This window comes from Ammospiza nelsoni, chromosome 2 (assembly GCF_027579445.1).
Source record: "Ammospiza nelsoni isolate bAmmNel1 chromosome 2, bAmmNel1.pri, whole genome shotgun sequence".
NCBI lineage: Eukaryota > Metazoa > Chordata > Aves > Passeriformes > Passerellidae > Ammospiza > Ammospiza nelsoni.
Window position 1 is genome coordinate 95,192,584 of NC_080634.1, and position 23,530 is coordinate 95,216,113.

General features: G+C 39.4%; 1 protein-coding gene across 1 annotated transcript in view; it reads right to left on the bottom strand.

Moving 5' to 3' along the window:
* COL4A2 (collagen type IV alpha 2 chain) overlaps positions 1–23,530 on the bottom strand; it is a 145,098-nt gene that overhangs the window by 39,071 nt on the left and 82,497 nt on the right. The window contains exons 5-18 of the mRNA XM_059467171.1: positions 14,324–14,458; positions 14,198–14,242; positions 11,970–12,086; positions 11,172–11,243; positions 9,591–9,626; positions 9,433–9,495; positions 7,248–7,283; positions 6,564–6,605; positions 5,954–6,028; positions 4,801–4,845; positions 3,542–3,604; positions 2,739–2,783; positions 671–724; positions 333–399 (exon numbers count right to left, since the gene is read on the bottom strand). Coding sequence (XP_059323154.1) covers positions 333–399; positions 671–724; positions 2,739–2,783; positions 3,542–3,604; positions 4,801–4,845; positions 5,954–6,028; positions 6,564–6,605; positions 7,248–7,283; positions 9,433–9,495; positions 9,591–9,626; positions 11,172–11,243; positions 11,970–12,086; positions 14,198–14,242; positions 14,324–14,458 — 895 coding nt within the window. The remainder of the gene's footprint in view (positions 1–332; positions 400–670; positions 725–2,738; positions 2,784–3,541; positions 3,605–4,800; positions 4,846–5,953; positions 6,029–6,563; positions 6,606–7,247; positions 7,284–9,432; positions 9,496–9,590; positions 9,627–11,171; positions 11,244–11,969; positions 12,087–14,197; positions 14,243–14,323; positions 14,459–23,530) is intronic.

Sequence of the window (23,530 nt, forward strand, 5' to 3'; positions counted from 1 at the left end):
ATCCCAAGTCTGAAACAGGACACAGAAGACAGACTCCCATTCTTCCTTTTGCTGGACAACAAAGTCACACGCTTTTTTGCTTGCTTCTTCTCTGTGGATACAGGCATGCATGGAAGCCTTTTGTATAGCAATCCAGCTCAGCAGGAGAGACAAAGAAACCACCTGCCTGCAGAAAGATGATTAGGGCACTCTCTTGGAAGGCAATTACAGCTTCCGGAACACTTTAGCAAACACATTTTTTTAGGAGTTGAATTCTCAGAATGTCATGCTTTTGATCTATGCAGAAGGCAGTAAAACAGCTGAGATAAACAATGAGAGCAAAGAAGATGTACCTTTCCTCGGGATGCGGGAAGGGAAATAGGAATCTGGCCCTGGAGGACCCATCTCGCCAGGCTCCCCCTGTCAACAGAAGTTGAAGTATCACTCCCAAGCACATTGTTATAGAGAATTTCTTTAAAAATGGAAAGGTATCCCCATGAAACACAAACCCCAAACTCCCAAAGGCACTGACACAACATTTAAGAAACCTCAAAGATATCAAATTAACAAACCACATAACTGGTTCTACAATGGCAACAGACACAATTGCTACTACATGATGACAGAAAAGGAAAGAAGGCAAAATGACAATCTGACTTATTGCTTCTGGCAAGTCAAAGTAAAGCAGTACCTTGCTTCCTCTGGGACCATGACCACCAGGTGGACCATCATATCCTGGAATACCCTGTAATACACAAGAAACAATTGACTTTGCCTTTATCGGAGAGAGACTAAAATTATTTGGTCTGTAGCAATTCCTGTAACACCAATAAGGTTCCTTGTGGTTTGCTGTCTTGGACTAAGCCTAACTCTTGGCAAAGGCCAGAGGGACCTGCTGTGCTGCAGGCTCTGTCACCCTGGCAGTGGTGCACATGGAAGGAGCACCTACACTCACACCATTCCATGGATGCTGTAGGGTGCAGGAGGAGAAAAGGGGATCCCCTCCATGCCAGTTGACCCTGAGACACATGGGCTAGGCAGCCAGACCACAGCAGCCTGCTGCAAGAAAACTAAACAAGTCAGAAGCATTACAAGTAGACATATTTTCACTGGAATGGGAACAGTGAGCAGTGAAATGGCACTGAAGTACATAGGTGCTTTTTGCTCTTTTCCAGGTGGCTGGAGACTGTTTGGCTGAAGAAGGGATGAACGAGAAGAACTCAGAAACAGATGGATTTCAGAGATGCTGACCCAGATGAGATCATCTCTTCTGTGTGCTTTACTCAGCTCTTTGACAACTTTTGCTCTCTACAGGAAATATTTATATGCAGTCTGGAAAGAGACTGGTGTTAAAAATGTGTGCTTTTAGTAGAAAACAGTGGCCAGATCAACAACAGATGTCAATTAACACAGTAGTTTTGTATAATTCACACTTATTAGTCAGTTTTTTATAATCTCAGTATCCCTCAAGTTTTACAGTGGGTACAACTCTTATCCAGAACTTCAGGGTTAATAACCAGCTCTGTAAGTCACTCCTGAAGTAGGTTTGAAGCACCAGAAGAACCACAGCTCTCAATCAGAGGCTGCAAACCTGATCACGTTTCAGAGGCTTTTCCATAATGGCAAGTGTGCATTTCACCATTGGAAAAGGAGCCTCCTGATTATCAGGTGTAAAATCTCTTTACACTAGGTGGAGCTGGCGGTCTAAAAGCAAAACCAGCAGCTTTCTGCTCAACTGCAACTTCATCTGTGTGCTAGCAGGACCTAATCATCCTTCTTTCTTTCTCAAGAATAAAATCACTCAAAAATCAGCAAAAAGAAGGTTGTGAATAGCACATGGAGCAGGGTGTCCCCTCACACATACATTATACAATGATAGTTCATCCAAACCAATGTACCTTCTGCTACAATTATTGCCAAGATTCATCCTCAAAAAGGAGCAGCCACTGCTCACTTCTGACTGCAGCACGAACCCATGGTAAGGTCAACCAGTGGGCTTTAATGGGTTTTGCATCAGCCTCTCCATGTTGGTATGCATTACTAATAGCAATTCCCTTCCACACCACCAGACTGAATAGCTGTGCAAATGTTATTTTTCAGATTTCGTGTACTTTCATGTCCCATGTGTTTCATGTTATTATTGTTATGCCTTGGTGGCAGGACAAATCTTTAAACAACTAAAGATGGCAAAGCATGGAAAAATCGTGCATCCCACAGCTATTTACCTCATGGAAGTGATTTCTAATGCTGACTGAAGAAGCCTTTTTTTCTGAGACCAAACAGAAAGTCTCTGTCTGACAGAATGCTATTTTAAATATTTGGGTGTGTTTCCATGGGGACAGAGATTAAACTGGTATATTTATCAGTTTCCATCTCTTCTCTCTTTGTGATATCCAAGATAACCATACATTTCAAACACATCTGCAGAAAGCTATTCAAAAAAACTTCTGCTTGTAGCAAGAAAATGACAGAAATCATAATCACAGTAATTAGAACAATGAAAGTTGTACTTCCCTGTAATGGTCTCAAAAGATGCTCATGGTTTAAGCAAAACTGGACTTTAATCATAGGGTAATTTTTTTTTGCCTCACTGATGTGAAAAATAACTGACCCAAAATTAGAATGATGGATGAACCCAGATGATATTTGTTAGACTACAGCTAGTGTAATTGTAGGCAGAATTTGTCCTCTACAGTTTACTTTTCAGACAGATTGTCTTCATAAGTATTAGAAACAACAGTCTTGTATGAAATACTCACTCTTTCTCCACTGAGTCCTGGAAAACCAGTGATGCCAGGCAGTCCCTATGAAGGTACAATACAATTAACAAAATAAAATTACATTCTAACATTCTAATGGCAAAGAACCATTATTATTTCTTAGATAAAATAAATCTAACAGCTTGAAACTCCAGATATGTTTTCAAATAGAAAACAGTACAAATCAGTGCAAACAGTATAAGTCTGAAATCTAATCTGGCATTATATTTTTTTCTCTCTTAATCAATACATTGTAAATTGACCGTAAGATTATAAAGATGACTGAGATTTTTTAAGAAAATGTATTCTCAGTACTGTTCTCACTCCATTTAAGCACTTCAGAAACACTGCTCCAAAACAAGCAGTCAGAGATACTACAAGGAAGCATTTACATTGACTTTTGCTTGAGTCCACAAGTAAGTGAAGTCAGACTCATGTTGTTAACCATGGTCTGCAGACAGCTCAGGTGGGAACAGTGAAGGACAGTCTGTGCTGAGGACCAGGACAGCAGCTCTGGTTGGTGAGCTTCAGGTGAGAGATGCACAAGGCTTCCCAGGGATGGCAGGCATGCCTTGCCATTCTTTGGCACACCTGTGAGTCCTGTGGGGGCCTCCTCCCACCACCATTTCAAAATGGCTTTTTTTGCTTTCTTGCTTCAGGCAGTTCTGAGCTGGCCAAACCTATTGATCTGAAGCACTGTAACTTCTTTGATTTTTTCATGTGTGTTTTGTTCCAGAAGGCAAACTTTCAGCTCAGATCCACCCACTCAGCTGAGTGAATTCCACCTTTAATAAGGGACTCACCCTTTGTCCTGGGTAGCCCATTACCCCTTCTTCACCTTTTTGGAGGGGAAAGAGAAGAACACCCTAGGAAAGATTGCATGTCAGTTCAATGTATTTCTTCATTATGTACAAAAAAATTGCAACACTGTCTATGGAAGCTAAACAGGAAGAAAGCATCATTGTAACACAAGGATAATCTAATAATAGCTGCATGTGAAAGAACTGTTGTCCTTATAATTAAGTGTAACATGCTTGCTTTGTTAGAATAGCAGGAGCAGGCCATTAGAGGGAGGACAGTGTCTCCCTCCTATCATCTCCTTTATTTCTTCTGTGTCTGCAGCTCTGAAGAAGAGCCAAAGTAATTATTCAGCTATACAACCAATTAAGCAACTCAGCTGATGCCCAAACTGTAGCTTCAGAGAGCTGTTTGGCAAACACAGGCACGCTGCTATCCATCCTACTATACAATACAAAAGAAGGGGAGAAGCACATATCCCCTTTTGCCACATCAGCATGTAATTATAGCTTTTCTAATGAGAAAAAAAATATCCTACATGTGTGGAATATGATCAGCAGCTGAACAACAGGCTAGCAACCACACATGGAGGGCATCAGGGCTCACAATATGACCTTCTCCCATAACCTTGTGGAGCTGCTGACCAGACCATCTGAGAAAATAAAGCTCTGCAAAATGCTCAGCGAGGCATCCCTGCTTAGTAAAGATTCTGTTTTAAACCCCTTTGGGAAGTCAAAAGGAACCACTCAATGGCAAAGCTATTTAGTCAGTCTAGAGCTTGTCTGTGAGTTATAACTAAACCATGTTCAGTCAAGCTGGGTTGACAGCTTTACACAATACAACATATGGGATTACTGCCCACGTACTCAACAGATTTAAAAAACCATGAGGCAAAAAGTTTGTATGTGTTGGACAGTAGGCTAAAAAGGATTAAAAATACAATATGTTCCTATTGAATGAAATACAGTGAAATTTAAAAACATAGATCAGAAGAATAAGTAAAGAGATTTATTAATAATTAGAACTAAAATTAAAAATATGTGAGGAAAAGTCTTATTTCAGTAAACCAGTCAGCGAACAACTGATTGTAGTGTGGAGTTATTACACATCAAGCTGTTCAGTTTTTATGAAGCATTAGAACTGGTGTCTCTGCTTATAACACATCTATATTGATCCATATCTATATTGCATCACATCAGTGAAGAGCACACAAGAATTAACTCTAATATTATTATTTGACTTTGTTCTTCCCCACATGACTTACTGGAAGTCCAGCTTCTCCTCTTGGTCCAGGATCTCCTCTTTCACCCTAACAATAAGGAAAAACTATTCAGATAGGTTTGGCATTCCCACTTACATTTCAATAACTTTTATACAACACAAAATGACTGATCAAGAGACAAAACACTCCTCTTGTGCTGTTCTTAATTCACATATTTCTTGTATGAAATCAATGCTTTCATGATAAGTTTTTGAAGTTGATTTTTAAGGAAATATTTGATCATTTTTCTGAAAAGGTCTCTAGGAATGTCCAGCTCTTTCCAGGGTTGTTCATGAGATGTCTGGGGGGTGAGTGCCAAAGGAATGCCCATGAATAAATGCACACTCTCCCATTTTTACCTACTGATTACCTACGAATTATTTGATCAAGAGCTTCAGTTAGGGTAAGACAAATCAAAGCCTAAATTCCACTCTATATTGATGACATCTCCATTGAATATAACAGCTCTCCAGGTAAGTAGCTTAATGTAGGTATCTGCTTAGTCATGGAAATCTCAGCATGTATGTTATTTAGGGCAGACTGCAGAGTATCAAAGGTGTTTTTAGATCTTCCAGTATCATAGCAATTTACTGCAGAAGTTGTATGAGCCATGTACACTTTCTAACTTCAAATATGGGAAGAAAAATAACTGGTCTGGAGCTTGGTGTCTGATACAGAATACACACATACAGGGTATGACTGCCTCTGCTCCCAGCAAGGAGCAGCAGATGAGAATAAACTGCATCTGGTATGTGGGGATTTCTCCAATATGTAAGAATAAGCCTTAACTCTAAGTATATAAATATCTGCATCACATAGATAAGTTATCAAAACAAACACAGTAATGGTTTCTCAGCAGGCATTTCTGCTTGTAAAATGAGATGTGAGTGATGGCCAGTAGCTGCACGCTTAAACAAAAAGAACAAGTTTGCCAAAGACATCTCTAAACTTGAGAAATACTTTCTGAATTACTATCGCCACCACAGTTTCAATAAATTTGTTCTGATCCAAGTTTGTGAAAGTAGCAAATTTCTCTTCTGGTATATTAAAGTCTTTTAAGTTCTATATGTTACAGCACTTTTGTACAATATTTTCATTTCGGTAGCGCAGAGCTCCTGGTTCCTTTTTTATTTCAGAAAAATGCCCTCTTGGTTACCTTGTGCTTGTCAGGGGAGACACCTGTCAGTTCTCCTGTAGGAAGCCCAGGTGGACCTGGAGGACCTGGGGGGCCCTGCAGGGAAAACACAAAGGAACATTTACCAAAGGAACATTTACCAACAGCTCTAATACCTGGCCAAGTTGCTCAGCAGAGGCTCTAGGACACTGCAAAGGAGCAGCACAGATTTGCCCCTGCTGGGAATGTGGTTCTAAACCATATATTATACCAAATAAATTGGTGGCAAGATAAATTAATTTTGTGTTGGGTTAACATATAGCAGAACTTGCTCTTGCCCTGCCTGTTTTCAGAACAACAGCAGAGATTACTGCATTGCATAAAGTGGCATGGCTTTGTAAATTTCAGAAGTGTTACCTCTGGGTCAGTGTAAATGAGAGCACACAGAGAACTAGACATATAGGGGTTAGTTCAGCTATGATGTCCCTTATTGAGATTATAATTCTTTCAGACCTATATACTTCATTTTTCTCTTATAATTATATAATGCAATTGCAAATGAAGAGAGTATTTAAAGGATGTTAATTTATAAATAGCAGAAAACATCCACCTGCCCTTTAGTAGTGATATTAATTCATTAGTTTTCCTTTACCTGTTCACCTTTTTCTCCATAGAAGCCAAGTCCCCTGTTGCCCTGCAAAAATAACAGGTCAATGTTTACCAAGTGTACAACTCTAATCTAATATAAAATTCAAATTTAAACATGCTTAAAAGCCTTTTGAGGCTTACCAATCTGTATGACACCACTGAAGAATACAATCAAACTATAGCCTAGGCTTACCTTGAAGTATTTTAAGAGATTTAGAAGTAATTTTACAGACCCAAACTTTTATAAAGACAACTGTTTAAAATACCATGCTACCAGTTCTTCTTTGAGTCATCCACTTAGTAAGGTCATGAAAAGATCAAGCATTTCTTCTGAAAGATTTTTTAATAGCCTTGAATGCTAAATAAAAACACCTAAATAGGCTGGAACAATGAAGTCATATATTTTTTCCATGGAGATAAAATTGAGTATTGTGAAGACTGCAACGATTCTCTGTTCATGGGAAGCTACTGTGACTACAGTAGCAAATTAAATCTGGCTCTAATCTTTTCAGGGTAGGTGATCCCAGTGTAAGATTAACTTCCCATGGTAGGCAGCCAACACAGAAAGTCTTGTGCTACACAGTCTTTCGTGCAGCCCATGGTTCTTTCTTTTACTGCCTTCAAGTAGGTCTTGGATAAACCTCACCAACACAAAATCAACATTGACAACTCTGACACAAAGACTTACTTGTGGTCCTGGGGGCCCTGGGGGTCCTGGTGGTCCCTGGGGAAGCACAAGAGGGGAGAGCAAGTTACTTGTTGCTTTCTAATCAATGCATGCAGGAGGTTAGCTACCCTCTGTCTGAAACATAAGTACATAGGAGGGAGTGTGCTCCTCAGCATCCCAAGTGCCATTGTTACTATATTAGCTCTATTTACTGTTCTGAAAACACTTTCCAAAGTCACATTGTGATCTTTCTGAGCAGACTGACAGTTACCCAGCCTAGATCTGATGAAAACCCATTTTTCCAAGTAATAAGAACTTCTGCTTTTGGATCCTGACTAAGCAACATTTTAAGCCCATACCTGAAGCTAAGCCCATCTTTAAGGGCTTCAGTGGGCTGCAGTTTTGTTACTGTATTGGTCTGTAAAAGGCCTGAACAACCATTGGCATCTCAGATTACCTATTTGGGATTGTACAGAATGAAACCAAAGGAAGATGGTGGCAAATGAAACTAAAACAGGAAGTACATCTGACAGAGGCTTGCAAGAGGTAGGAAAGCCATTAATTGAAGAGACAACTTTCCTTGGTTCAGTCAGCTATGGCAGTTAACAGGCTCCAAAGAACTTTACACATTAAAAACTGTCAAAGGAGGGAAATCTGGGGTGAATAAGAAGCATGAGCTGCTCAGCTCATGGTGAATGAGTGACACAGAAAGGAGAGAAGGTTGCAGATGGAACTGTCCACCTACTGAGCCCTGAAAGGGGATGTTAGCTGCATAAAGCAAAATCAAGTCTAACCTGCAAGGAAAAGATAGTAACATTCAGGTGAGACCTGAACTTTTTAGGCATCTCTGCCTTGCTATATACCTTTGTTTTGTTCTGAAAAACCCTGCTTTTGAATCACTTTTGGTGACTTGAGCAATTTGTGAACTACTGCCTAACCTACTGGGCAGATGCTGCACAGGGTATCCCCTGGGCTGGGGAGCCTGCAGGGACCTGGGGGAGCCAGGCCTGCCCTCCTGCACCACCCAGCTCTTAGAGAAGAGCAGAGATGCAAACTCACACCTGGGAAGTGCTGCTGGGTCTCTCTCACAGGAGAGTCAGAGGCAGTAAATAAAGCTGGATGCATTTTGCTCAGAAGAGACGTTGCCAATATGGTAACCAGAGGGATGTGGCTGTGGGAGCTCCCCAAGACAGGGGCTCCAAAAATGTACAGTTCATAGCACTCCTAACATCCCAGAAAGAGCACTGGAATATGAGTCACTGCAGGCTGGGCTCCTGGGTGAAGCTCATGAACCTCCGTGGGTTTGCTCTAAAGAAAGAGTAAGTAAAGGACTGATTTTCCTTTGACCAGTGAGAAAGAAAAAGTGCAGTTGACTCCAGGTGATAAAACAGGCCAGTGCAGGAAATTAACTTTGAAAGGCTTAGCATACTGTGGATTTTTTTTTTGTTTAGTTTTGTTTAGTTTAGTTTGGGTTTTTTTGGGCTGGTGGGGAGGGGAGTGTTCCTGAAAACTATGGAGCTATGGAGGCTGTGAGTGAGAAGCCCCAAATTAATTTTTTTTTTCCTTTCAGACCAGGGATGTAAAGCAGGTCCAAAGTAAATTTTGACAAAACAATGAAAAAAGCAAATGCTACAAAGTTGTGTTACAGGAAAATAAAAGAAGCTTAAAGAAAATGAGATCTATTGAATTTGAATACCTGCTTCTCACCCATGAAACTATTAACCATGGAAATAAGAAATGTAGAAATTGTATCTGGAGAGAACATAGTCTTCTCAAAGAACTACAGTGCAACAGTTGTCAACATCAGTGCTGTAAATGATGATTTTGGAAAAAAAATCACAGAAAAATAGTTGAAAATCGCATTCTAAATACCATTCAATCTCCTGTGGGAAGGATAGAGAGCTAATATACATATCCTTTGTGAGCAGAAAAGGTAACATATCCAAGTCTTCTGATAACTCAGTGTAGGAAGATGTTCTAAGGAGGTTAAAAAAATACAATATGAATCAAAAGCTTCTGACAGCACCCCTATCTCTTCATGCAATATTCATCTCCCAGTGCCTCACTGTGCTTTTTAAAAGGTCTAACATTCATTGGCACCTTCTTGATATTTCTAACCTAGGTTACAATCCAACATAATGGAACTTGCTGAGATAATTCTTCTGTTTGGTTAATTTACTAGAGAACATAATTTTAATATACTTACTGGTCTTCCTCGCTGTCCTCTTGGACCTGTAGGTCCTTGAATACCCAGCGTACCCGGAGGTCCCTTTAAATAAAAAAATATCCACCAACTATCAATAAATGTTGTTCTGATATTAGTTACTGTTGACACTTTATCACATCCACTGTAATGCTACTTACTGGAAAACCAATGATCCCTGAATCCCCAGGCTCTCCCTAAAAAAAAAACCAAAACAAAAACAAAGAAGTAAAAAAAAATCCAAAAAATAAAAATCCAATAAATTCTATATACAAAGTTGAATAAAATATTTTTATCCATTAATAATATTTTTCTCATTTAAACAACTAATTATACCATGCAGTGATACTCAAACCCTTCCATACAGATGCATCTCATAGAGATGTTGAGATAGCTGAATGTGGGCCACACAGATTTCATACTCTATAGATAAATGCATGCAATAAAGTAGCAGGGTACGAAGTTGGCTAATGAAGTTAGGGATCCAAATTACAAGGCTGAACTATACAACAGACCACATAGAATTTTTTTGTAGAAAAATGCTATCTCACCAGTGGCTTAATTAGGGCTATAACCTTAGCTGAAATGTCCAAGCTCATTTTTGTGAGTTGCATGGGAATTACTGAATCATTTTGATTCTCTTCTGAGTCACTAAAAGCATTTGGAACATACTGTTTTCAGTGACCACATATTTTAACTTCAGTACATGCTGAAATGTTTTTGGAAATTAGATCCAAAAATGTTCTAGCCCAAAGACCTTTCAACACACATAAATAATGTGTTATTCAGGCCAAACACCTTCAATCATTTTGAGTAGCATCTTAACTGCCTAGTTAATTTGGGTTTAGTTAACAGAATAATTTGTGGAACCAAATACTTTCTGAAATGAATACAGGTGTCAGTATCCATCCTTGGCCACAATATAGTTGAGAATTTCTTAAACATTACTTAATCACTCCTGATTACTAACAGTGCAGATCTGAAGACTTTCTAAAAGGAAAAGAAGTTTCCATTAAAAATACAAGCAACTTACAAATACGTCAAGAGAAATACCTATTTTGGCACTTACTGCTGGCACAAAATACACACAAACAATGTCAGCAGATCCCTTCTAGCTCAGTTGCAGCTTCTCAATCAGCCACGATTTATACTCTACATATGTAATCCCTTATCTCCTTCTTATACCTTCAAATTATGCAAGGTTTTATATATATATATATGAGAAAAAGCTTCAAGTGATTACAAAACAAGCTTTAAGGATTAGACACGGTAAAAGCAGCCATTGGAACACTTGGGGTTTACTAAATAACTAAGTAAAATATTGAAGGACATTTTACCCTAAGTCAATCAAACACTTGCATGACAATTTTACAAGAAACATGCTAATAGTAACCAGAATCATTCAATGGACAAACCAATGGCAAAGAAAGGGTTTTTCCATGCATGATACAAAGGTAGTCATGAATAAAGAGGGAAATACTTGACCTATATCATCTACAGTGCCTTTGCAATTCACCTATGGCATGACACTCCTTGGAAATAACCGAGTTCAGATTTTTTCCCTTGGAAATCATATAAACCTTGCTGCAACCAGAGAAAGCAGAAGCTGCCTTTCAAAGTCTACACAAAATCAAAGTGGGCCTGTTGGGCTGTGCCCATCAGAGTATAAGAAAAATTTACTCTCCATCACGTGTGTGAAAAACTGCGCTGGGCAAGAGTAACTGGGGGAGTTCAGGACGTACCCTGTGTCGGCTGATGATCTCCGGCGACACTATGTACGGCTCCCCCTTCTGGCCCTTGGGCCCCTGGACTCCCTGCAGGTGACCAAAAAACCAAAACACAACGTGAGCTCACACACCATCTCTGCTAATATGTAAACAGATAAGGCTGAAATGAAAAATATTTGTTGGTGTTTTCGTAAGTGTACATAAACATATTGCAGTTTAGAGGTAGAGACTGTGCCTAGCTTTGGAAATTTATGGTTTAGAAAAAAAAGTATAAACCCTCACAGCATATAAAAGAATTAATTTCTAAATTTTGGGGAGAAACCCCCCATTACCAGGGAGTGGTATTATGGAGCAGCACCTCCTAGGTAGAACTGATGCTGCACTTCCAAGGGCTGACATGCGCCCATGTAAATCCAGGAGCCCCACTGCTCACATCAGCATGATCCTGTGTATCTCACCATGAAAAGCCAATACTATGGCCATGGGGCAGGGAAGAAAAGGATACTTTCATCAGAAATTTTGAGTTTAATATTATCTAACTGCTGTTGATTAAAGCTGTACAGGTTTTCCTACAGCAATCTCTCTGCCAGACCTGTGTGACAGGTACAGCTCTGAGCAGACCTTGTGGCCTGGCTGCAATACAGTGACGGCACACAGTGCTGTGTGTCCATGCTGACTCTGCACCAATGCTCTGCTGGGCCAAAACACATTCCCTTTGTTAAGAGATGTCCCATTAACCCAAGCCACGTGTGAATGAAAGTCACTCCAGCAATGCTCTTAGCTTCAGATACTCACTTACTGCCAGCTACTTACAATGCTACCAGGGAAACCAGAGAATCCAGGGGTTCCCGCGTCACCAGGGTCACCTGCTGTCCCATTACAGCCATCATGACCTGGTTTCCCCCTTGGTCCTGGCTGGCCTGGATGACCCTGTTGAGGAAAAAAAAAAAAGTGTTTATCTATCCATCTGTTTCTAGTTTTCCTTTTCCTGTAGTCATGAAGTATTTAGACATTCTCACATTAAGCCCAAGGCTTGGATCCATGGGAAACTAGGATTTTCAAAGACAGAAACAGACAGTGCATTTTTTTAATATAGCTGCAGCTTGAACCAGATGCCCCAGACAGCATGAAAAAACGAGTAGTGAAGGACCTCTCAGAAAGGGTAAGAAAGCTATGTTCAATGCAGGCTCTGTTATGCAGAGCACTAAGCCAGATGAGGCTGCTGTGCAGGGATCCACCAAGAACTGGGATTGGTAAGCATTTCAGTGCTTCACACTGGAAGAGTGGTAAGAAATGTTCCTCACTGAGTTTGAACAGCTTCCAAGCCAGGAAAAAAGTCAAAGATGCTGTTGGAGCTAGACTGAGTGTCATGATGAGGCTGTGAATATGGAAGAAAACAGCAGGGCTCAAAGGTAGCAAGCTGGGGGCACTCCAAGACCTTGACAAAGAGCCTCTGAAAAGTTACTCCTGTCTCAAACTGTATTTTCATTGCTGTTCCTACATTCACCTCAACTGCTGTTGCTTCTGGTTTGCACTGAGGCTGATGAGAAGCAAATCTTCCCTTGAGCAGCTCTTTGTTCCAGCAGGCTCAGTCACAAAACTCCAGAAACTAACATAAAACATTTCTCCCTTCTCCTTTATCTATAGCAAGGGTTTTCTCTTTGCTTTTGCTCCATTGCTTAGAAAAAATACAAGAACATCCATGTCCTTACTGAGCTCCACCAAATACTGCACTCCCATCCCAGAAGAGACTCAGTCTTGGCACCATTCTCTCTTGGCTCCCAGCCCCACATCTTAGCACTGTGCCATTGCGGTTTGTTCGGGTGTCTATCTACCTGCCTTCCCATGGCCAGTGAAAAAATTGGTTGGAAAATATAAGGATGCCTGAAGGGCAAGGCAGCTTGAAGAGAGTACACAATGAAAATGCAGGTTCAAGTTCTGTCTGAAGGTATTTATCCCTCACAGAGGGATGCGCAGAGGTCAGGGAGGCAGGGCTGAAAAAGAAAACATGGCCAGGTAAGAGAAGCAGCTATAGCAACACTGGGCTTCACAGGGGAGCAATTCACTCTGCTTCCCAGGATGTGTCAGTGCTTAGAAAAAAACTCAGCATGATGCAGTGTGATGAACAAGATCGTTGGCTCAGGAGTGTTAATAGAAATGGCAAATATGGTCTTTTTTCTTCCTTAAAGAGTGAGAAAGAGGGACACAAGGAAGATTGTGAGAGAGAAATCCCTGAAACTTCATAGGAAGCTCTTCTGGAAACAAAAGAGGGTGAAAGTAGAGTGGATGTGGATGTGTGGGCTGCAAAGCGGGGCCCCAGTGTCAGAGAGAACTACAAAGGAAACCCAAGCCTGGGAACTCTGTCCAGGGATTCCAGTGACTCAGATTTCTTTGTTATTTTATGACACAAGATGTAAAGAAGTGTAGGCTGGGAAAATACTGTGCTGTGAACTTTACCCGGTTTTCCTCTTTGAGTGTTTCAGTTTCATAGACCTGGTCCATTTGCTCAAAGTTTTACACTGTTTAGTGCTCAGTAAGATTTTAAAGACAATCTCAAGCATGCCATATGAGCTATAAAGCAAATTAACCATAGTTAGTATTCTTAATATCACTGGTTGTTATACCAACTTTGCAAATCAGAAATAATTAAGGATTATCAACTTGTGTCCTTCGTTCACAAGCTTAAGAGTTGTGAAGCACTTCAGTCACAGGTCTTTCCTACAAAAGAACACACTTAGCTGGGTAACCTCTAGAGACACAGGAAATTTCTATCCTTTTCTGCCACTTTAATAAGGGGATTTCTCCATAGGACAAAGCAAATGGAACTTAATTATCTGAGGAATGAGAGGGAGCACAGATTCTTCTCTTTTGTTGTATATCTTCAGTTCCACTCACTTCAGCAAATGTCCTTAGCTGAAAAGTGTGTACGTGGCTGATGCAGAATTTAACCAAGACATTTTAATTAAAGTACAAAGGCTTTAAGCTAGCCTGCAATATTTGCATTTGGTGATTTCTTAGAGATGAAGTAACCCGCTACTTACAGGAATGCCATCTGCCCCGGGGAATCCAGTGACTCCTCTTTGTCCCTAGAGTGAAACAGCACAATTAAAATTATGTTCTGCTAGCATTTTGCTTATTAGCTAAAACATTTGATATTCAAAAATTACCACTTCTCCTTTGGGTCCAGTTATTCCTGGGTATCCTCTTTCACCTTTGTGACCTTTGGGACCTTGCACTCCTGGGATCCCCATCAATCCTGGTGGTCCAGTGAATCCCTGTGATCCAAGGAGTCCTGGCTGGCCCTGATAAAAACAATAAAACAGCATTGACACAGGAACAGTTGTGATGCATGAAGCTGGATAGGTTATCAGTCCTGCAACAAAGTCAGTCTCTCAAAGAAAAAATAAACACAGAATTTCTGTCCATCACAGTAGGCCAGGCTCTTTGATAAAAGTCATCTGAAACACCACACAGAGAAACTCCAGCAGCAGTGACTATATTGCACATATGGTCAGAAAATTAACATATGGATACTAGCATTCAAATTCAATATTCACTACTTCAGTATTCATGGCCATTGTATGAAAAAACTGTTTTCTTTGGAATGAGGTTTCTCAAGAGTGGTTCTCCTACAACATAACATATGACACTCCAAACAAGTAGAATATGACTAACTGTGAAATTTGCTTATTGGCCATATTTATTGTAAGTGGAGTCTGATATTTAATGGCAGGAATTTCTGCCTCTTTAGTGACAATATTTCTATTCAGCAGTGGAGCCTGAAAATGATGGGACATGCATGGATCCACAGAGGTTGAAGAGTTGCATGCAGGGCTCCTTGGTCATTCTCCCTTCCAGCGCTGGTTTGGCTCTTCACACCACTTCAACCATTGTTTAAAAATAATCCCCACTGGCTGCCAAGATCACAAGGCTCAAAAGGGGAAAAAACAATTTTGAAATGACACAATGGAGGTTTAAGTAATGGATTGTGACAGTATGTCTGAGATCTGTGAACTGAAGTATTTGAATATTGTTCCAGACGTAGCATCACCAAAGGCACACATGTTTTGCATGTACTCACTTCTCTAATGACATTAATAGTACATTGTTGCAATCTTTTCTGGAGAAATATGTTTTAAATGGGGCAAAGCACCATTTACCAAGACATTCAAATTAAGTCAAATCTAATGAAAGTTGTTTTTAAAATGCAATTAGATTTTTTTCACAGACCAGGCTGGAACAGCACCAGTATCTCACAAAGGAGAAGAACTACAGCAAACCATGAACAAACACATATATATTCATACCACAAAGCTGATTAAAAAATACTATCTTCTTTTAGTAGAAAATACTTACAGTCTTGCCCATGCCTTCAAAGAAAGAGCTGGAAGGTGAATGCAATTCCTGTTCAAGAGTTCAACTTCATTTAATGCCATTGAGGTGGAAAGAGGGCAATGTGGGGACTTGAATAAAAGAAACCTGAAGATAGCCTAATTTCTTTGGATTGGGAAGTTGCACCAAAGACACTGAACAATGCCTTACTGATATTAGTAAAAATTTATTTTAGTCTCATAGGCCCATTTGTGATGCACTTTAAAAATTTCATAGTCAACAGCTATCTAAAATAAACATTTATCTCTGCTATAGTTGTTTTCATACCACACACCCTGAACCACTGCTATGACTGAAGCACAGTTTACTTGTAGCTTCAAAAACAAATCAATTTTCCACACTGCTTCCCTTCCATGCACAATGGTTGTCACAACACTTAGGGCAGGTTTTATACTTTAAATCTTATTGTATCACATCATATGAGTCCATATTGAAAATCTGACACAGCCAAACAAAGTACAGAACTGAGAGCAAGTCTTCAATTTTGGAGGAAGACTAGGAATGAGCCAATATGTACAGTATGATCCACACTTGCACAGTATGGATCTTTTGCTCTACTGATAGGACTGATTTGACAAGACTGATGGTTTAGGAGCAGTGACAAAGACAACATGAATTTAAGTGTTTGAGCTGTCAGCGTGAAAGAGAATTCCCTCTGCTTACAACCAAACCTGACTTTATACAGCATCCCTATTTTTAAACCAAGCCTGCTCATGTGGATTATTAGGTGCCAAGAGGCCAATGTCTTCTCAGATTAACAAACTGAGAAGAAACAAAGATTACATGAATACATCTAAAACATAAAAGAACTCATGTTGGCAGGAGGCATACGCATCTGAACAAGCAGCTGCTTATTTCCTTATGCCAGGCACCACTGGCTGGTACAAATGCATCTACCTCTACCAGCAGCAGTTTTTAGTTTTAAGAATCTTTAAAATTTATTCTGTGGAGGTACAGATCCCAAAAGACATATTTTTTGAGTTGCCTGACTCAAATGGAAATCCAGTGCTGATTAAAAGCACTAGAGTAATGACTTAAATCTGAACCAGAATTTTTCATTGTGAGTTCCAAGATCAGGAAAAAGAAAATCTTTCTTATACCACTTTTTCTCCACTTTTCTTATCTACTATGGCTCAAAACTTATGTATATAGGAATTCATAAAATACTTATGAGCATTCCCCATGAAACTGCCTTTTTAGGGAAATAAACATTTCATTCATCAAAAAATGGAGTTAGTGAACCATTTTTTTGTTTGGATTCTTTTGGTAGAAAAGTATAAATTCTCATGCAAATATCAATCAAAAATATTTCAATTTTACTATAAAGCCTTTAAACATTATTCAATGCTTAAGGTAGTTTGTTCCTCATGCACTCAAATCTGAAAGGAACCTTTAAAAAGGTTCAAAAAGGATGGAAACATATTCGTTACATCTGCAAAGAACACCGAAAAATGATTAACATTCATTTGTAGAGATTTGAATTGGCTCCAGTTGCATTTAATTTGTAGAAATAAATGTTCAGTTGCTTCTGCAAAGAAAGGAATACATGGATTCTGAGCACTAAAAATGTCACCTTATTTTTGGAGTACCTGAAAGCCAGAATAAATAATCTAAATTCCAAAACCCACTCATCCTCCTGAGATAAGTAAACTGTCTCTTTGGTGCCCCTATACCCTCCTTTAGAGGGCAGCTGTCTGGAGGTAGAACACATGTAAAACTTTTCATTGCAGTTTCTGATAAAAGGCTGGTTATGTTCATGATTTTCAAATCTGTGCCTGGCTTTCTATAGGGACCAGGCAGAGCTGTACAGTTCAAAGGTGGTATTTCATGGAATGGAATGGTTACCTCTCTAACTTCTGCATCAAATACCATTCTCCTGCTCCCAGTCCCATTTTCCTTCTGGTGTGGAGGAAGAAATAAACAAGGAATAGAAAACAAGGAAGAGGATTGGGCATCAGCACCCCTTCTCCATGCCTTCCTGGTAGTTATCTGGTCATCTGTTTTTTGAGGAATATGGGTTATTTAATATGAGGAGAAGAGAATAGATCCTCATGGGACTAGTTTAACACAAGGCTAGAGTCAGAGCTAGGGAAATACTTAATATCATGACAATGTTTGTGTTAATTCCTCAGCCAATTAGTACCTTGGGTTGTTAACTGAATTAACTTTGTTAACCTTCATTAACTCAGACATGTCAGCTTTAACTCTGCTTTCTTTATCTTAGATCTTTTGTTGGACAAGTATGTCCCCTTTTCATTAGCAAGTGACCTAGGAACATTCTCTCTTTGGCAAAGGTCACTAAGGAGATTTAAGCAAAGACAATCACTTTGAAAGGTTTAGTCAAACAAAGCATGACTCAATTCTTAGCCCCAAATACCCCGGTGTGACACATGCCATGCATGGCACTACTCTGTCTGTGCTCCTGGAGGGTCAGAATTTCTAGAGAATTCTCCAAAGCTGTAAATTGTGCTTGACTTAAAATTTCCAGGTCTAAAAAAAAAAAAAAAAAGAAAAGAGAAAGAAAAGAAAAAGAAGCAAGCCTAGGGGAAAACATCATCCATGTCATAGTTCAGAAAACTCATTAAGTTCTTTCTCTTGAACATGCAGTGCCCTTCCCATTTCACTAGGGTAAACTGGACCTCTTCCCTAGTCCAGAGCATGGCACTGTTACCCCGTGTCACCCACCAGGGGACTTACAGGCCAGTGCTCAGAGGCTCACTTAAGTGTGTGAATGCCATGGCCAGCACCTCTGAGACAGTGCATGAAAAGAAAAGGAAAAAGTAGGCTGATGGAGTATGTTGAAGATTAACAATAAGTTTTTTCATTGCATTTATACTTCCACCACCCTTTAGTTGAATTACAAAGCTCCCAATGTCAGGTTATATACCTAAATAGGCAGTCCCTGCTTTGCTCTTCCTGCAACTGCAGCTGACTGGAAGAGGTCTCACAAAATTCTTGTGGCCAGCCTAAATATTGTGCAAAAACTATTTACAGAGAGGAACAAAGGTTGGAAATTAGAAAGCCTGAAGGAAATCTCCCCAGAAAATATTTGCCATGTCATATATACATTGTCACTTGTCCAGTGACATGCATGAAAGAAAATGCTGCCAAGGTTGTGATTGAATTCAATACCACATTTTGAAATTAAGTACCAGTGGATGTAAGAAGATCCTGATGAGACTTTTAAATTTGTACTCAATGTTCATGTTTTGCAGCTTGAACTTTAATTTCCAGTTCTTTTACCATTAGTCAGATGAAAGAGATGTCATGTTGCAATAATTTCTTCCTTCTAATTTACTGTTAAATTTACAGTGTGGAAACAAAATTGACAGAGTAGGGTGTGCTAATTTTGAGAGCAACCAAATGTTTGATGTGCTATAAAAAGAGAGATGCAATAAATGACAGTACCTGGTCCAAAGGTTTTAAAACACAAGAATCATGAATTGCTGAGAAATCCACCTACGAGGGTGGAGATACAAAGATAGGAGAAAACTGTTGATTTGCAATGAAAAGGAGGCAGAATCAAGAGTTTCTACAGAGCTTCCCAGCCACTGAGCACATTTCTCCATGTTTCATTACAGATAACCATTTTGCAATTGTTGCTGGTACATGGAATGTGATGATGCAGTATTCCCCACATGGAAACGAGCCTTGTAGACCATAATTTCCTTTAACAGTGGACAAAAAGAAAGGAGGTTAATTCCCTGACATTTTAAAAAGGTCACTGGTGAAAGGACAAGTTCATTTCCTGCGGGAAGGGTGATCTGACCATGACAGACAAGCTGGAGCTGGGATTTTTTTTGTAAGAGCTCTTAGTTTGGAATGGTCCCTGTACGGACAGATGGGGAAAGGACGTGACAGCAAGGACCTCAGTGCACTCCTACTCAGTGAGACCAGCAAGTGGAACAGACAGCAACTCAACAGGGAATAAAATAATTTAGAAGGAAAATGAACAACTTTTGAGCTGATTAAAAGTGCTAACCCAGGGAAAGACAACTCTCCAGGCACACAAGAAAAAAACCAGAGAAGTTTTTAAATGTAATGCTGGCAAAATATGGAAAACTGGGTGTAAATACAGGGAATTTGTGATTCTTTCAGATGGTTTCAATGGATGTACTGCACTAAAGCAATCAGTGACCCCAAAAAATAAATGCATTACCTTAGTTCTCTCACTACCCCCACAAATATAAATGACAAGGAAGAACGTCAAGAACCTGCTGTGGCACACAGAGTCAGACTAGGATGGGCATCTCACCTGACATTTCTGCTGGAGCATAAATCCAGGAGGTTATCTAGGAGTTTATGGATTAAATGTACTAGAGGGGAATATGTAGGGGAAGGGTTTGGGGTTCAGCTCCATGAAGTGCACACTTTGTCAGAAATACTCCACCACTTTGGGCTGAGAGGCAGAGAAAAGCAGACCACACGGAGCACCTGCTGCCATGGCATGGACTCAGCAGCTGCCTCTGGTGTCACTGGGCTGCCCAGTACAGACAGATCTCCAGAGATCTTCAGACACTGATGAGTACAACACCTACCATGACACAGAAGAAAATGGAACATTTATGTACCTTCAAACATTATGTTGTGCATTGATGATTTAGTTTGAATGGTTCCATCCAGCTCAGCAACTCAAGAGTTTTGTTTAAGCAAGAGCTTTGTTTAAGCTTTTGTAATTCCACCTATGAAGAATAGATCAAACCAACCACAAAAGGGTATGAAATACAAATACGCAGGGCAAAACACAAACAATGCTAGCCACTGGTGAAAAAAATCATCTGGGAGAAAAAAATCCTGAAGTTTGTGCAGGCTTGGTTGTTAACCATATTAGCATGTTACTTTATTTCTGCGTCTTCAGGACTGTGTAAATGACTACTTCCTAAAAGCCAGGTGCCTTGCAGCACTTTGCAGTGAGCATTCAGAAGCTCCTCACTAGATGGCACCAGCCATTGCTGCTGCACGCAGCCCCCAGCACTGCAGGTGCAGGATTCCAGACCATGGTACAACCTTCAGGAAATCTGATAAGGAGTTCAGATGGGGTCAAACTGTCCTTGAGCGAGGTCTGAGGCAACAAAAGCAGGAGGTTTCTGCCAAAATGTCTGTAAGTGAGATAGCTGGGGAAGTGCAAATAAAATGGGATTGAATGCATCATGCAACTGAGCACCATGGCTGCCTGAAGTGAAGGTGTTCTGCCACTCAATCTGTATTTTATTATGTAGTAGGCACACTTGGCCTTCTAAGAGAAATGAGAAAATCTTATTACCTAACTTCTTCATTGTATTGCTAAATTTACATTTACTGTCCAAGGCTTGAAAATTCTCAAATTTATCTTCTGAATCTGTATTTTCAGTGTAGGGCTGGCTATAACTTCTGCCATCACACTGATACTAAAATGGGAGTCTTATTCTGATATTTTGGATATTTGGCAACAACATGGTAATCAGTGTACCATGGCAGCAGGAGGAGATGGGACTTCTGTTGTCTTACTAGAATATTGATAAGCAAATCAAACAAACTTTTCTCTTGTGAATTAAGCTGCATGATATTAAATCCTTAAACACAGAGTACCACTGAAAGAGTTGGCACACTTTAACAAAAAGGTACATAACTAATGGTTACTTCTACAAAGTTTTTCTTCTGTTTTGCTACTTTAGAGGAGGTTGTTTAGCTGAGTTTCACATTCCAGCTCTTATTCTCAGAAAAGACTTTCCTTCTCATTTATTAACAAGCTTTTTTATTTATAACAAAAGTAAACAAAAAAATTGTAACATTCATTAAAAATAACTAAAAAATGAAGCTAGTTCAGCCTAGTGGCATGGTAACAATCTGCTGTTCTTTTAACTTCATTGTCTGGACATAGGACATTTTCTCTCAGGACAGTAGTGACCAAATGACATTAACATTAATTCCAGAACAGTGATTCAGCTTGCAGAAGAGTGGATTTTTTTTTTTTTTTTTCATTAAGGAAGGAATACACATTAAATCTTCATAAAAAAAGAACTATGAAAGCATTCCCTTTACCAGAAGCCACATCCCTTTTCTGTACTCAGTAATGAAATAATTTTGTACTGTTTTCTGTTCCCACGGCTTGATCTAATTTGTGATCTTCCAGAAAGCTGCTATGTCACCCAAGAAGATAAAACATGTGCAAAAGTAAATATATGCTGGAATGTAGGTCAAGAACTCAAAAGAACCAGTTAATAGTTTCTTCATGTCACAAAATACACAGGAGTGAATGTCAGAAATGCATTCTGTCCTGTGCAGTGCTTCTGTAGAGTAAGAACAATACTGGGACCACAGCAGTGATCTCTCAAAGAAAAGCATAAGAAAGGGCAAGTCTAGACAAAACCACACGAGGATTTCCATACTAAATCTTCAAAAGGTCATTGCATAGAGGAAAGAGGAAGAGGATGGTGGACAAGATGTGGGAAAAAAGCATTGGGCAGAGGCAAAGAGTGCTTTTGTTTGCAGACTGAGTAAGGGGATATCTCTGAAAGTACAAAGCAGAATCTCTGCTGAACTATGGCTAAACAGACAAACTAGGAAATTTAGCATCAGAATCAAGACCTATATTAGCAAATGTATCTCTCTAGTAAGCATGCTCTACTGAATTATGTGAGAAGACTTGGAATGATTTGAAAGGCACTGAATTTTTTAAGTACTGTATTTATAGAACAGATGTAGATATTTATCTACCTGCAGTGTAGTCATCAAAAGATCCCATCAGGTGCAGGTGATATCTCATGGCATGATATCCTAATACAGATATTCACACTAAGTCAAACAAATGCATCTGAACGTAGCCATTTTTCTTAAGTGTCTATAAAAGGAGCCCAGGTTTCTAGCTTAAAAGCTGACCTCACATCATTGCTTTCTAAACTGTGCTAGAAGGCAATACCCCCAAAGATAAGTCCTGAAACAGTGGGTTTAGCAGTTAGAATTAAGACTGAAATAAAAATCGTGCTGTATGAAAAGGAAGCTGATATAAATGCAATATATTTACTTAACCTGAAAGATAATAAATGGCAGAAATGCTGCTCCTGGTAGTACAACACAGTAGGACTTTCTTGGAAGTTAGAAATATTTCAGCATTAAAGAGAAAGCAGATGATAATGGTGTGTGCTCAAAAGTGTATGCATTTATTCATGTTAGCCTGAGAGTGGAAGTGCAGTTAACAGAGCTACTCACTTTATGTTGGTTAAACTGAGACTACCAAGCTAAGACAACTATAAAATCAGAAAAAAACCCCTAATTCAGTGATGTGTAAAATCTGTCCCTTTGACTACCAGCTAAATTCTCTTTTTGAGACAGAGGTAACTGAAGTTAAATTTGGATGTCGTCCTGATTTTTTTAAGATTTTCTAAGCCTTCTAATGTTTACATTCTTGTAACAAACTTTCTCACACACTTTTTGTAAATAACTTATTGTTTTGCATTCTTTTATGGAAGAAGAGACATTTGATGGACTGTTGGTTTATCCAGTGTCATTGGAGAAGTGGCACTGTCACCCTCCAATCCACTGTCACTTTTGGAAATCTATATATGTTAGAGTCAGAAATTAAAAAACACTCTTTCACCATGAAAGAGCAGCGTGTCCGTGTTGTGTTATTTTGTGTCCTACAGTGACATTTGAAGATGTCAACTTTGAATGAACTTGAATGAACTTGAATGAGCTAATGATGTTTTACAGAACACTAAAATGACATTGATTTATACTTGTCAAATGTTCATTACTATGTAATTAATTGGGGAAGGTTAGTTTGATAGCCAACAAAAAATTCACCAGAGAGGAAAATCACCTTGCCAAATATGCTCTTATAACCAGACAATTATCACACTGATGGGTGTGGACAAGGAGCAGGAGGAAGCAGGGAACTCCCAGTTACTCTGTGACATCTGCTGTATCATGCTCATGTAAAGGAGCAGACTTTTTAGTTTTTAGTATATTGAGTATATAATATGAGTATATTTATAGAACAAAAT